The sequence below is a fragment of the Rhizophagus irregularis genome, chromosome 6 (genome assembly GCF_026210795.1).
Source record: "Rhizophagus irregularis chromosome 6, complete sequence".
Classification (NCBI taxonomy): domain Eukaryota; kingdom Fungi; phylum Glomeromycota; class Glomeromycetes; order Glomerales; family Glomeraceae; genus Rhizophagus; species Rhizophagus irregularis.
The window spans coordinates 4,866,260-4,879,260 of NC_089434.1; the positions used below are offsets into that span (position 1 = coordinate 4,866,260).

At 24.8% G+C, this 13,001-nt stretch overlaps 4 protein-coding genes across 4 annotated transcripts; 3 read left to right on the forward strand and 1 right to left on the reverse strand.

The window, feature by feature from the left end:
* Positions 1-1,833: 1,833 nt before the first annotated feature.
* On the reverse strand, positions 1,834-2,181 carry OCT59_026718 (uncharacterized protein; the record flags this gene model as incomplete). Its single annotated transcript, XM_066143380.1, has 1 exon — positions 1,834-2,181. One exon carries the CDS (start codon positions 2,179-2,181, stop codon positions 1,834-1,836), a length of 348 nt encoding a protein of 115 aa, XP_065992904.1.
* A 7,320-nt stretch (positions 2,182-9,501) lies between these two features.
* Positions 9,502-10,648, forward strand: OCT59_026719 (uncharacterized protein; the record flags this gene model as incomplete). The annotated part of the gene is made up of 7 exons (XM_066143381.1): positions 9,502-9,659; positions 9,745-9,804; positions 9,883-9,892; positions 9,980-10,025; positions 10,116-10,280; positions 10,437-10,494; positions 10,642-10,648. 7 exons carry the CDS (start codon positions 9,502-9,504, stop codon positions 10,646-10,648), a joined length of 504 nt encoding a protein of 167 aa, XP_065992905.1.
* A 72-nt stretch (positions 10,649-10,720) lies between these two features.
* On the forward strand, positions 10,721-10,939 carry OCT59_026720 (uncharacterized protein; the record flags this gene model as incomplete). Its single annotated transcript, XM_066143382.1, has 1 exon — positions 10,721-10,939. One exon carries the CDS (start codon positions 10,721-10,723, stop codon positions 10,937-10,939), a length of 219 nt encoding a protein of 72 aa, XP_065992906.1.
* Positions 10,940-11,115: 176 nt separating this feature from the next.
* Positions 11,116-12,517, forward strand: OCT59_026721 (uncharacterized protein). Its single transcript, XM_066143383.1, has one exon. The coding sequence runs from the start codon at positions 11,336-11,338 to the stop codon at positions 11,576-11,578; it is 243 nt and encodes an 80-aa protein (XP_065992907.1). The 5' UTR covers positions 11,116-11,335; the 3' UTR covers positions 11,579-12,517.
* Positions 12,518-13,001: the final 484 nt, after the last annotated feature.

Consider the following 13,001-nt stretch of genomic DNA (forward strand, 5'->3'; position numbering starts at 1 on the left):
GTGATTGCAGTGTTTTTAAATATATAGATAATATAAAAAATAAATAAATGCCAATTTTTTATAATAAAATAAGTAAATACATAATAAAAAATGGTTTCAGACTTTCGGCCTATAGTTTCGGCCTATATAAAGTTTCGGCTATAGTTTCGGATTTTGGCACCAGTTTCGGACTTAGGTTTCGGAATTTCGGATTATTGGCTTGTACACTGAAAGGTTTTCGACAGTATCTGTATCCTATTGTCGAATATATCACACTATTAGGTGTAGTAAGTGGTAGTGAAGCTTTTCTTTTAAACATGTATCTACAAATCGCATTTAATTTTTCTACCTGAATATTTAGCCAAACTAACAATTATGCTTTATAGTCAATATGAGGAATAGAGTTTATATCCGTTATCCATTAAAAAATGGATATTCGCAGATATTTGAATATTCAGATTGGACGGATACAGAATTTGGGATATCCAGATAATCTGACGGATATCCGGATATTATCCATTGAGAATAACTTAGACAAATTTTATAATGCTGGCCAGAATTATGACAAAATCTTTTCTTTTTTAGACATTTATATTACACAACCTCTTAAAAAAGAAAATTTTAAATTTTAGAAAAAATTTTTTTGTGGAATGGCTATCACCAAAAATGGAAATGATCATCTTACCAAGGCGTAATTCTGGTCAGAATTATAAATTTGGCCTGAATTAGTCTGCAAAAATAATTAGATATCCGGATAATTTAGGATATCTGGGTAATATCTGGATAAATCAGCTGGATATCCAGATAAATGGATAACGCAAAAATCGGATATCCAGATGGATGGATATAAACTCTAATGAAGAATGATCATATGATTATAAATATATTTCATCTGTAAATCTATTATTTCTTAATAATATTATTTTGTTATATTTACTAATAATATCTTTACATTAATTGAACACAAAATTGGATTTTAAATCCAAATTGATCCATACTTCCAATATTCTAACTGACTCTTTTGGCATTAAAGGTTTTACTATACATTTTGACGATCCAAAATTGACTTCAATGATTTCCTTATCTAATTTCTTATTCGTTATCATCTCAAATTTATCATAATTTGTTTGTATGTTATTCGTTATATTGAGCCCGTCTGCAATTTTGAAATCTGTTAATTGGGATTTACTTTTAATTAATCAAGTATTAAGATTCTTAAGTCTAAACTTTAATTAGTAATAGTTTAAGCTATAACAAAAGGTTTCGACAATAGCTAAATGTCGCTAATATCTAAACTTTTTAATTAATAAAATTTAAAATAAATAATTATTAATACATTATTATATATATTTAAATAAATTTTTTATAAATAAATATTATATAATTATTAATAAATATAGTTAGACTTCCATATAGTAACATTTCGTATAGTTATATCGCCAAAAATTTACTCCTTATAATCGTACACTTTGGAAAGCTACAATTTATATCTTTATTATATAAAAAAACATTTTATATAATTACATTATAGTAAAAGTCTACATATAGTTACCAATTTTTATAGAACTGATTAAATAACTATATAGAGATCTGACTGTGCTTAATAATAATATATAAAAAGTAAATTATAAAACTGGTTATTAATTAAACTTACTATATATTTAAATATATATAATGATTTAAATAATTAATATAATGTATATTAAATTGTATAATTGCAAAACTGGTTAAATTTATATTAAATTATATAATTTATTATAATAAATGGTAAACTTTATTTCACAGTTTCACAAATTTTTAATTTTTTAATAAAATGTTTCAACTAGTTTCGATTTCAATAATTGTCTAAATTACTTAGTTTCGCCCAGTAACCTTAATCCACGTAACATCATCCATATATGATTGGGATGATATATTTACCTTGAGTTTTTCTACTTGATCCGATTGTACATTATTTTTAAAACAATATTCTATTTCATAACCCATATTTAAAGAATTAATTTCTGTAAGAAGTGGGTCATAATATATAGTCCATAATAACAGGGAAATCACTTCACCCTGATCTATTCTAATGATCGATGAATATTGTTCTGTAATATCTGCATCCTTAATGATACTCTTTTTACTATTTGTAAATAAATTAACCATCAAGTTGATCAAAACCTCTGGAATTTTAATTCTTCGCAATGCTAACTTTAGCATTTTGATATCAACCCTATCATAAGCTTTAAACAGGTCCTAAAATGTTAACCACAATTCTTTATTATTCTTTTTTGCATTCTCGATACATGTATTAATGATTCTTAATGGCACTTCTGTAGATTCTCCAGATAATCCTATGTGGTTGCCCCCTTTTAAAATGGCATGATCAGCGATAGTTTTAGATAACCTTTTTGTGATAATTTTAACTACAACTTTTCTCAAAGTTTCAAGCAATATTATCGGTCAAGTTTTTGTTAACAAGTACTTCTAATCCAGTTATTATTCATTTCATTTTATATAAATTTTATTTATTTGGATATTAGAGAGTATAATAACCAAATTTTCTTACATTTTTAACAATATCTCTCATTTTTTATTGTCATCATAATTTACATTTTTTTTTTTGAAAATTCAGGCAAAAGTATATAATTATATAAAATTTACAAAATTTACTTATAGATTAAATCATCCAGGTTAAATCATCTTGCATTAAAATTAATCTTATATCTCAATGAAAATAAAATTTAAGTACATTTGGTTATGCAGCTTAATAAAAGTTAAAAAAAGTTGTAAAGAAAATAAAGAAAATAATATTGTATAACAAATTACTTAATCATACTAATTAGAAGTCAAAGTAAATCTAAAAAGATAGTGTATTTATGTTGTATATTTGAAATTAATCAAAAATCAAAAAGAAATTAAGGATTCAGAAATCAAAAATATGAAAAGTATTTAATATTTTATTAAACTGAATTTTATATTTTTTTTTCTTTAAAATAGTTTCTATAGGAATTTTAAAGCTAACTGCTAGTATTTGATTTTTATTTATAAATAAAAAAATAAATCATAAATAAGTATAAATTTTTATTACCAAATTAAATAATAATAATTCAAAAAGTTAATTATTTAAAAAATTAAAATTTTACATTTACTAAAAAAAATGATATGAAATAAAAACATATTCACTGATTTGTGAAATTTGCCAATTATTAGTTATATAATGCAAAACTGATTAAAATTAATCAAAACTGTTCCTACATAAAAAAAATAAGTCAAAAATATATAAAAAAAACTTTTAAGACTTCTTTCAAAAAATTCACCTTTTTAACCAAAGTTTCAAATGGATCAGATTAGGTTAGGTTGATAAATCTGACCTGAAATTTTTTTTAAGTCAGATCAGATCAGGTTATATCAGATTATCTGTTTAACCTGACCTGAACTAAAACTTAAAAATTTTAATTTTCAGGATTTTTATTAAAATATCAAAAAAAAAAAAATAGTGCAAACTATTTTTTTATAAAATATTGTGATTTACTTTTTTATATTAAAATTGTATAAAAAAATAATTGCAATATTGCAACTAACTTTTTTTATATAAAATCAATATAAAAATTTTGATACTATAATTCACTTTTTATATATAAAATTAATATAAAAAAGTGAATTTTGATATCGCAATTCACTTTTTATATATAAAATCAATTTAAAAAGTGAATTCTAATATTGCAATTCACTTTTATTATATAAAATCAATATAAAAAAGTGAATTCTAATATTGCAACTTACTTTTATTATATAAAATCAATATAAAAAATGAATTATAATATTATAACTCATTTATATCATCATTCGATTTATCATGATAAGATGATTCTAATGGTGATATATATTATATAAATCATAGTTTCAGATCAACAGAACCATTCAGGTTATATTGATATTACAACCTGAACTGATGTTGAATTGCAATTGCTAAACCTAATCTGATAAATTCAGATCAATCTGTCAGATTATCAGAATTTGGTTAACCTGTTTAGAACTTTATTTTTAATCTGAAATTAATAAAAAAAAATTCTAGAAAAAAAAATATATATATTATAAAGTTAATAGTTTATTAAAAAAATAGAAAAAATTTTAAAAATCCAGAATATTTAATGATTTAATAAAAAAATATTAACTGAAAAATAATTAATAATAAATATTAAAATAGATTTTAATTAACCAACCAATCATCAATACATAATTTAAATTTATTAAAATATTATTATCAATATTTAAAGTTATTTAGATTTTTTTTTGAATAATTTTGCTTTCTAAATAAATTTTTTTATAATTTATAAAAATAAAAATAAAAAACAACTTTGAATTATATCTAATGTAAAATAATTACTAATATACTTGCAAAAATTCTCAACTTACTTGATGTAAAACTAGTTGAAAAGTTGATGAAGAAGTTAATAAGGAATTTAATAGAAAGTTTATAAAAGAAAAAAATGTTTTAATATTACTTTTTGTTGAAATAATTTCTTGATACTTGTTATATAATTATATAGCATAAGTGTGATTATTTGCAAAATTTAATTAACCTAATTTTATTAAATTATTGTCAAATTAATTTTGCAGATCAGCAGATATAAATATATTTTTTTAATAAAGAAATTTTTAATAAAAAGGTTTTCTTATTAAAGAAAATCTAACTTATCTTTTTAATTGACTAAAATAAAAAATAATTTTCAATTTTTTTTTTTAATAATATAAAAAACTGATTGTCAGTTTTTTAATATAGAAAATAAATACCAATTTTTAGTTTTAGATTTTTTGTTTAAAAAAATCAAATGATTATTAAGATTTTAAATAAAAATGATTGTAAATTAAAACATTTCTTTTTTTTTGATAATTTTTAATAAAAAAAAAATGTTTATATAGAAACTTAAATTAATAGTTTAACAGATAATCCAATTATTTATTAACATGTATATTAAAGGAAAAAAAATATATTGTCATATAAATATAAATAATATAAAGAATAAAATAAATAATATTAGCAAATATAATATAATTAAATTTTAATTAGATGTTAAATTCTTAAATTTAGCTGAATTAAAATTATAAATTATGTTAAATTTATATAAATTATTATTATATTAAAAGAAAATCAGTTCAATTTATTTAAATATTATTCAAATATACTTTATAAATTTAAATGAATAGTTGAATATATATATATATATATATTTTTTTAATGATTTATATATGCTTTATTGATATGTAGTTTATATACCATACAAACAAATTATCATAAGCTATATCCACCCAGTAGGATGCAATCATCAAAATATGGATAAGAATAAATATAGAATAAAAAATAATTAGTGTTGTATTTAATAGTTGAATATATTTGAATATATTTGATTTAAAAATTAATTCAAAGTTTTATTTAATTTAAATTAATCTAAATTGATAATTTTATATTCTTAATATTAAATTTATAAAAAACTAGTTTTAATATCTTAATATTTATCTTTATTAATAAAAAACATTTATACTTTTTTTGCTAATTATTTTAATTATATCATATTTTGAAAAATGGATTAATTCATTATTTATTATAAAAATACAGTAATTCATCAATTTGATGAAAAGTATAAAAATTTCTAAAGTTTAAATTGATTTTATCAAAAAAAAAAATAATAAAAAAAATATTAATAAATATTTTAATTTTAATTAAAAAATTTATTTTAAAGTTTTTAAAGCTAACTTTACTTTTTATAGTATTTTAAAACTAACTTTACTTTTTATAGTATTTTAAAACTAACTTTACTTTTTATAGTATTTTATTAACAAATAAATTTTGATTTATGTTATAAAGATAAAAGCACTGTCAAATATTACTTACTAATATCACTTTAATATAAGAGTCCTCTAAGTAAGATATGTTATATATAATTCCTTATATAAGTATTGTATATAACCTAAAATCTTTATTTACCCCCTAAAATATTAGGTAATACAGTCAAACCTTGATATAGCGAACCCTTGATATAGTGAATTTTTCAGACAACCATAATAAATTTCCTCTTGCTATAATGAATTAACCAATCAAATCTCTTAAAATCTTTACTATAGCCCTATAGCGAAGTTGAGGTCTGGAACCTAAGGTTCGTTATAACAAGGGTTGACTGTATCTGACAGCACCCTAATCTCTCATTAAAAATTAAAATTTTTTAAATCCACAACTTTCAGGAATTAACATTTTACATCCACCTGCCAAAAGTATCTGGGCACTTCTAAAAAATGACTATTAAATTACATTATTTCAACATCCAGTGATCAGAATTTAATGATTTATGATTTATTGGATTTGTCTAACCCTATAAAAAAAAATTTTACTTAAAATATATTTAAATTATATTTAATTTTCTTTAAAATATACTTAATTTTCTTATTTTATACTTAAAATATACTGAAAATTGAATTTTCGTAAAATTTGAATTAAATTGTATTTAATATATACTTAAAATATATTTAATTTACACTTAAATTTTACCTATTTCAGTATATTTTAAGAATATTTAAAATAAGAATATTTTAAGTATATTATTATGTACTTAAATTATACTTAAATGATACTTAATTTTTGCCTATTTCAGTATATTTTAAGTATAAAATAAAATTTTAAATATATTTTAAGTATAAAATAAAATTTTAAATATATTTTAAGTATAAAATAAAATTTTAAGTTTATTTTAAGTATATTTTGGCAAAAATATTTTTTATAGGGTAATTGAGACGCATCTAAGGTTGCTTGTCTAAACCTCTTCAAAATCCTACGATTAGTTTCGTCAAAATTTTACTATAGATTTATTATAGTTTTGGCAGAGTTTTGGCAGTTTTGGCATTTATAATAAGTTTCGGCAGTTTCGCCTTTCTCCAAAGTTTCACCAGTTTTTTAATATAACTTTAATATAGTTTTGGCAGAATTTTGCTTTTCGGTAAAATGCCATCTTGCCTAAACCCCCAGGTTTCGGCAAGCAATCTTAGACGTATCTAACTGCAGTATTTTCAAGTCTGTAAGTTCAATAGATCAGAAGTTATTGTTGAATATCTAAAAACAGTAAAATGCAAATAACTTTTGATCCATCAATCCTAGAGACATGAAAATAATAGATACAATGTACCTTAACAAAACAAATCAAATGAGTCATATTTCATTATGAAATTTGTATTTGCTAAATTTTTAAAGATGAAAAATGAATTACTTCATAAAGTTAAATCACATTATTTCAATAACCAGTTATCAGAATTTAATTATTTATGATTCAATAAATTCATATTATCAAGATGCATCTAATTGCAGTATTTTTATGTCTTTAAATTTGATGGATCAGATGTTATTCTCAACAGTAAAATGTAAATAATTCACTTTTCATCTTTAAAAATTTAGCAAATACAAATTTCATAACGTTTTCTTTTCTATTAAACCTAGTAAGATGAAATATGACTCATTTGATTTGTCTTGTTAAGGTACATTGTATCTTTTATTTTCATGTCTCTAGGATTGATAGATCAAAAGTTATTTGCATTTTACTGTTTTTAGACATTCAACAATAACTTCTGATCTATTGAACTTACAGACTTGAGAATACTGCGGTTCAATTAGATGAATCCAATGAATCATAAATCATTAAATTCTGATCACTGGATGTTGAAATAATGTGATTTAATGGTCATTTTTTAGAAGTACTCAGATACTTTTGGCAGGTGGGTGTATACTATTTAATGCATAGTTTAGTGCCATTATTTTGAAAGATATTCTAATATTAAACTACAAAACTTAATTATAATATTAATAATTTACATTCTATTGCGTTTCTTTAATTATATCAGAAAAGTAATTGCTAATTTGATTACAAATAGATAATAATATCTTAAAAGGATTTAATTTCTGTAGATTAAAAGTTGAAAGTACTATCAATTTTTACCAGTATTATAAAAGACTTTAGCGAATTAAAAAGAATTATAGATAGTAATGCAAGATAAAAAAAAGTAATAAGATACTTGACTATAATAGAATATTAGACAAGGTTTAATATTTAATAGGCTGAACATCATGAAGTTCTCAGAGTTGTAAACAATTATTTATATAGGAAGCAAAATGTAGGTTATACCTTCCAGATTTTCTTCAGCCATCTACTTGTTTTTAAACAGTATAGTAGATATATTTTTATCACTTTACCGATTATTTTGTTGATTATATAATATATCATGTCACATTAATTTTTGAAGTTATGATTAAAATCATAAAATACTTGTTTTTAGCGGTATAATTTATGAAAAACATATTACAAAAGTTTTATAGCAAAAAAATTATATTGTTAAAGTAAGACCCTAGATATCACATATATAACTCGGCAAGTGATTGACATTGTGATATAATGCATGTCCGCCCTGTTATAGGAGCATAGCGGACATGCTTTATATCACTTTGCCAATCATTTGCCGATCACATTTTTCTGATTATTAAAAACAATTAAAAATTTTAAAAAAGTATTTAGCAAAGTAAATTTCTAATAAAATAAATCAAAAGTGTAGCACCTTAATTGTTACATAACTTAATTACATAATTCTTTAATTTTTGTATACTATATTATTAATATGTGATAATTTGAAATTTTGGCTGATCACTGGACAAAAATTGATGGCCAGAGCCGAATATGCAAGGCCGAAACTTAAAACTTTGCATAAACATTCCTTTTATCATATATAATTTACAAAAAAAATAATACAGGGTTTCGGCCTATAATACAGGTTTTTTGCTTATAGAGAATTTAGCTAATTATTTGTTATTAATGGACTTTTAATAAAAGAACAAAATCTTTTTGTTTAGATCTTGAAAATACAAGGATAAATTATTTATTTTATTTTATTTTGCCATGTATTAAGTAAAATTTTTTCCTGTTATCTGTTGATAAATAACGGACGGCACTTGTATTATGTGATAAGATCACACAAATGATCGACAAATGAGCAACAAAATTGTGATGATAAAATAGGGATGTCCGCTATGCTTGTTATAGGGGGGTAAATGTATTACTATCAGATGGCACATCATTTACATATAACATCATTTACATATAACCATTGGAGAAAGCTTGTAATAAGGTCCTTGACTACAATGGGATACCAGACAAAAGTTTAGTGTTCAACAGGTTGGACATCATGGGTCACTCAGAGTCGTAGACGATTGTTGATGTTACAATGTCGTTGGTTGTAGATTTGGCTTACTAGTGCGAGTTTTTTATCTATTTTTACAATAAACGGTTATTAGCGGAATGGCAAGCTTTGCTTTGAATGAGTATAATTGGTAGCAGCTAGATTCGCATCCCGTGACATTTGTGTCATTTGACGTTTCATGGAGGACGCAGGTTCGATCCGTCCAGCTAACGGATGCTCTATGAATTATACTGCGTGGGCCTATACTATAGGACTAGAATTCTAGAAAGCTTAGATCGATTTCGGTCACAACCGTGTTACCAACCAATGGTAGACTACTTCGGTAGTTCGACACCTAGGAGCTACCATCTTCTCGGTACGCTTCCCCCTATTTTTACTTTAGCTTTATTCGTTCACTGCTATGGCGACTATGTCTCCATTAGTCAGTTCGTTCTAACGAAGGGTGGGTCCGCCTGTTGGATTTTGTACGTCTAGTTTAGCTGTGTACTTATATTGTGTCTTGTAATCATGACGAGTCTGTAACTAAACGATGTATTCACCTCTTCTAAGTAAAAATAAAAAAAAAAAACTCGTTGCGTTTTCAATAACTGAATCAAAAAATAGAGTACAGTATGTTTACATTTTTTAAAATTATAATTGTTAAGTCTAATGAATAAAATTATATGTAGCTATTTTTTTAATATATAGGTTTCGTACCGTAACTTTGTAGCTGGCGGTGAATGTATGCGAAAACATTATTATGAGGCTTGATAAGAAAATAGGATCATATGAAAATTGTTTTTAGAACGTAAAATCATATCTTTTAATGTCCGATGATTTATTTACAATATGTACGTAAGTCTATAAATAAGTTTTTGAATATTTATTAATTATGTATTACAATAAAGAATTCTTAATTATAATAATTAATTCTAATCCAGCCGGGATTCAGATGAAGGAAGACAAACGACCTGTGGAATCAAAGACTTGTGGATTTGCTGATTACAATACCTCCAAAGTTTCTACTTTACAAGAAACCTCTGCTTCAAAATCTACTCTATATCGCTCTCAATCATTACGGCTTAATCGAAAAAAAAACACCAGTAGTAACAACATCATCAACTTTGGGATCATATTTGTAAAGAAATAAAATGTGATAATGAATGCTTTCTCATTAGAATTATTTCCCTCGTTGTAAAGTAAACTTAAGTTACAAACACTATTTGAAAAAGCCGAATAACATCCGACGGAGGATTTAATAGCACGATTATTAGAAGGCTATGTAATACTACTTTTTGTTCACAATTCATTTTCTTGGAGGTAAAGTGACTTTGATACTTTTTATCAAAATCAACTATCATCATCAATCTTTGTTTTAGAGCTTTTCGGTTATTGCTTTTGATGTTATTTCTGTAGTTTTTCTCGAATGCCCAGGAGTAATAGAACTTGTTTGTATTCTTTCCTTAGTTGTTAATATTGGCCCATTTTCAAATTACCCGCGAAGTTGTAGTTCCCGATGGAGACGAATTATTAAGGATTATAAGTAATGTATCTTCTAAAACTATACGAAAATTTTCATTTGGATACAATTGGAATTTCACAACAGAAGGCACCAACTCCAACAGAAATTTATGATATCACACCACAATTTCTGTTGCCATCCGATAATTATGAACATTTCGCTCCTCAATGCTTCAATCCTATTGAGGAAACATCTTATCCCAAAAACAATATTGATTTACCTTCCGAGAGCACCAACGTTTGAATACTTACTCGTTACTCTGTCATTTTTGATTAATGATATGGTAAACCTTTTAATCAATGAAAAGAATCCTGTGTACAAAAAAAAAATAAAAAAAATATACTAGAAGAAATTTATAAATTAATTTTTGATAGATGTAATAATGTAAAACAATTCTCTTTTCGTACTACTAGAGAAATATGTTATTACCCGAATGCCCTCAAACCTTTCAATCAGTTTTGAGAACATTGAGAATAATATACCTTTAAATATATTATTCGAACTAACCAAGATTTGCCAATGTATCGAAGAATTGGATATAGGCTATATTCGTGAATTTTGAGTGGACGTTTTGTTAGCGGGACATTTATAAGATGGTATGATGGAAAGTCGACGGTTAAAGACAGGAGAGAGAGATAAATGGCAGATGTATATAGGGACGACGAATCGAAATACCTTAAAGCCCTTACGGCTGAATATCCTCAAATCGCGTTTTCAAAAGTGATAAAAAGCACGTCCATGGAAAGTTCAGACTTATTTAAGTCGCAAAAGGATCTTGAAGAAACGCTAGTTTCATTAACGAGAAAAGGGGAATCAACAAAATGGTCTTTTCGATCGTTTAAAGAAGTAAAAGAACAGTTGGAAAAAGAAGAATTCGTCTAAGAAAAGAAAGGAAGCGGTATTTGAACGGCAAGAAAGAAATTTATCTTTGGGATCGGCAAGATACAAGACCATTTCGAATGGGTGCTAGACGGTTTAGTGGACAAGGAGAACGAATTAAGAAAAGAAGTGACGCATCCGTCGGTTGAACCTGAGGAAGTTGAAAAAGTTGTTTATACAATTTGGAAAATTCTTGCAATGGATTCCAATTCCTACTAAATATTACCTTATATTGTTTTTCATACGAGCAACCAATAATACTACTTCTCAACAAAAGAATTCCTTAACAGAAGATGACGTGGTTGATTATATAAATGAATGTAGAGCTACAATATTCAAGGATGAGGATTTTAGTGAATAAGATGATCGTTATTGTTAACAAATCAATTAAAGGAATGTGAAGTGGATAAAAAAGTAATTCCGGCTTTCCAACCTTATAATTTAACAAAGGAAGCGATTGAAGAATTTGACGCTAACAATAGGAAGATGGCGAATCGTCTAACAAAAGATGACAAGACGGAAGAGAGTAAGTTTGGATAAAATGGATACAAAATTTAAGAAGGTATCTATAGAGAATGAATAGTATTATCATTTTAATCAAGGGTAAATGTATTTTGGGATAGTTTTTTTTTTAGAATAATTTTCGTGTATGTGGGTTTTTTGCTGCTACAAAAAAATGTACATTGGCATACCAAGATTTTAAATTTTACACAGCAAAATGACCCGTTACAAATTTTTATTTTTATTTTTGGAGATTATAGAGTTCAACAGTGTAAAGGGTTTTACTGTTAGTTTACCAAGGATCGACTAAAGGAGAGGGTCGATTAACTTTGTTTAGTGTTGGGGAAGAATAGAATTTTGATGTGGAGAATGCGGTTACGTGATTTTTTAATCTGTATAAGTTCTTCATATTATCAAAATAAAGTCGTAACGTTTTACCATTAAAAAAGAAAAAAAGGCTATATTCGTGAAGAAAATCCATATATAGCTTCAGCAGTCCTTGTAAAGTTTATATTTTGATGAAAATAATGGTGGTAATTATAATTATGATTATGATGATGTTGATGATAATGATAACGATTGGTGGTGATGGCGATGACTATACCACTATTAAGTGGCGTGGTAGCAAAGAAGGCCGCCAAGTTAAAAAAATTTATGTTGGTACAGAATCAATGTGCCACATTTATTAATCCTAGATTTCTTACAAGTTCAGTGAAACTACAATCATTGGACCTAAATATTGGAAAAGCTGTTTGGATAAAGTTTCTTTTCTGGATCTTCAATACTTTGTACTAACTACATTTTTGTCAAGTCTGGTGTCCATTTTTTTGTGTTCTGTTTAATTGGCATTCTTTTTTTTACGTAGTACGGTAGTGGTATGGTTTGTGACTTTATATTTCTATATTTTGGATCTTTTTTGATTTTT

Bases quoted from the DNA above. Each gene is read 5' to 3' on its own strand.
- OCT59_026721 (XM_066143383.1), top strand. From the start codon at position 11,336: ATGGCAGATGTATATAGGGACGACGAATCGAAATACCTTAAAGCCCTT.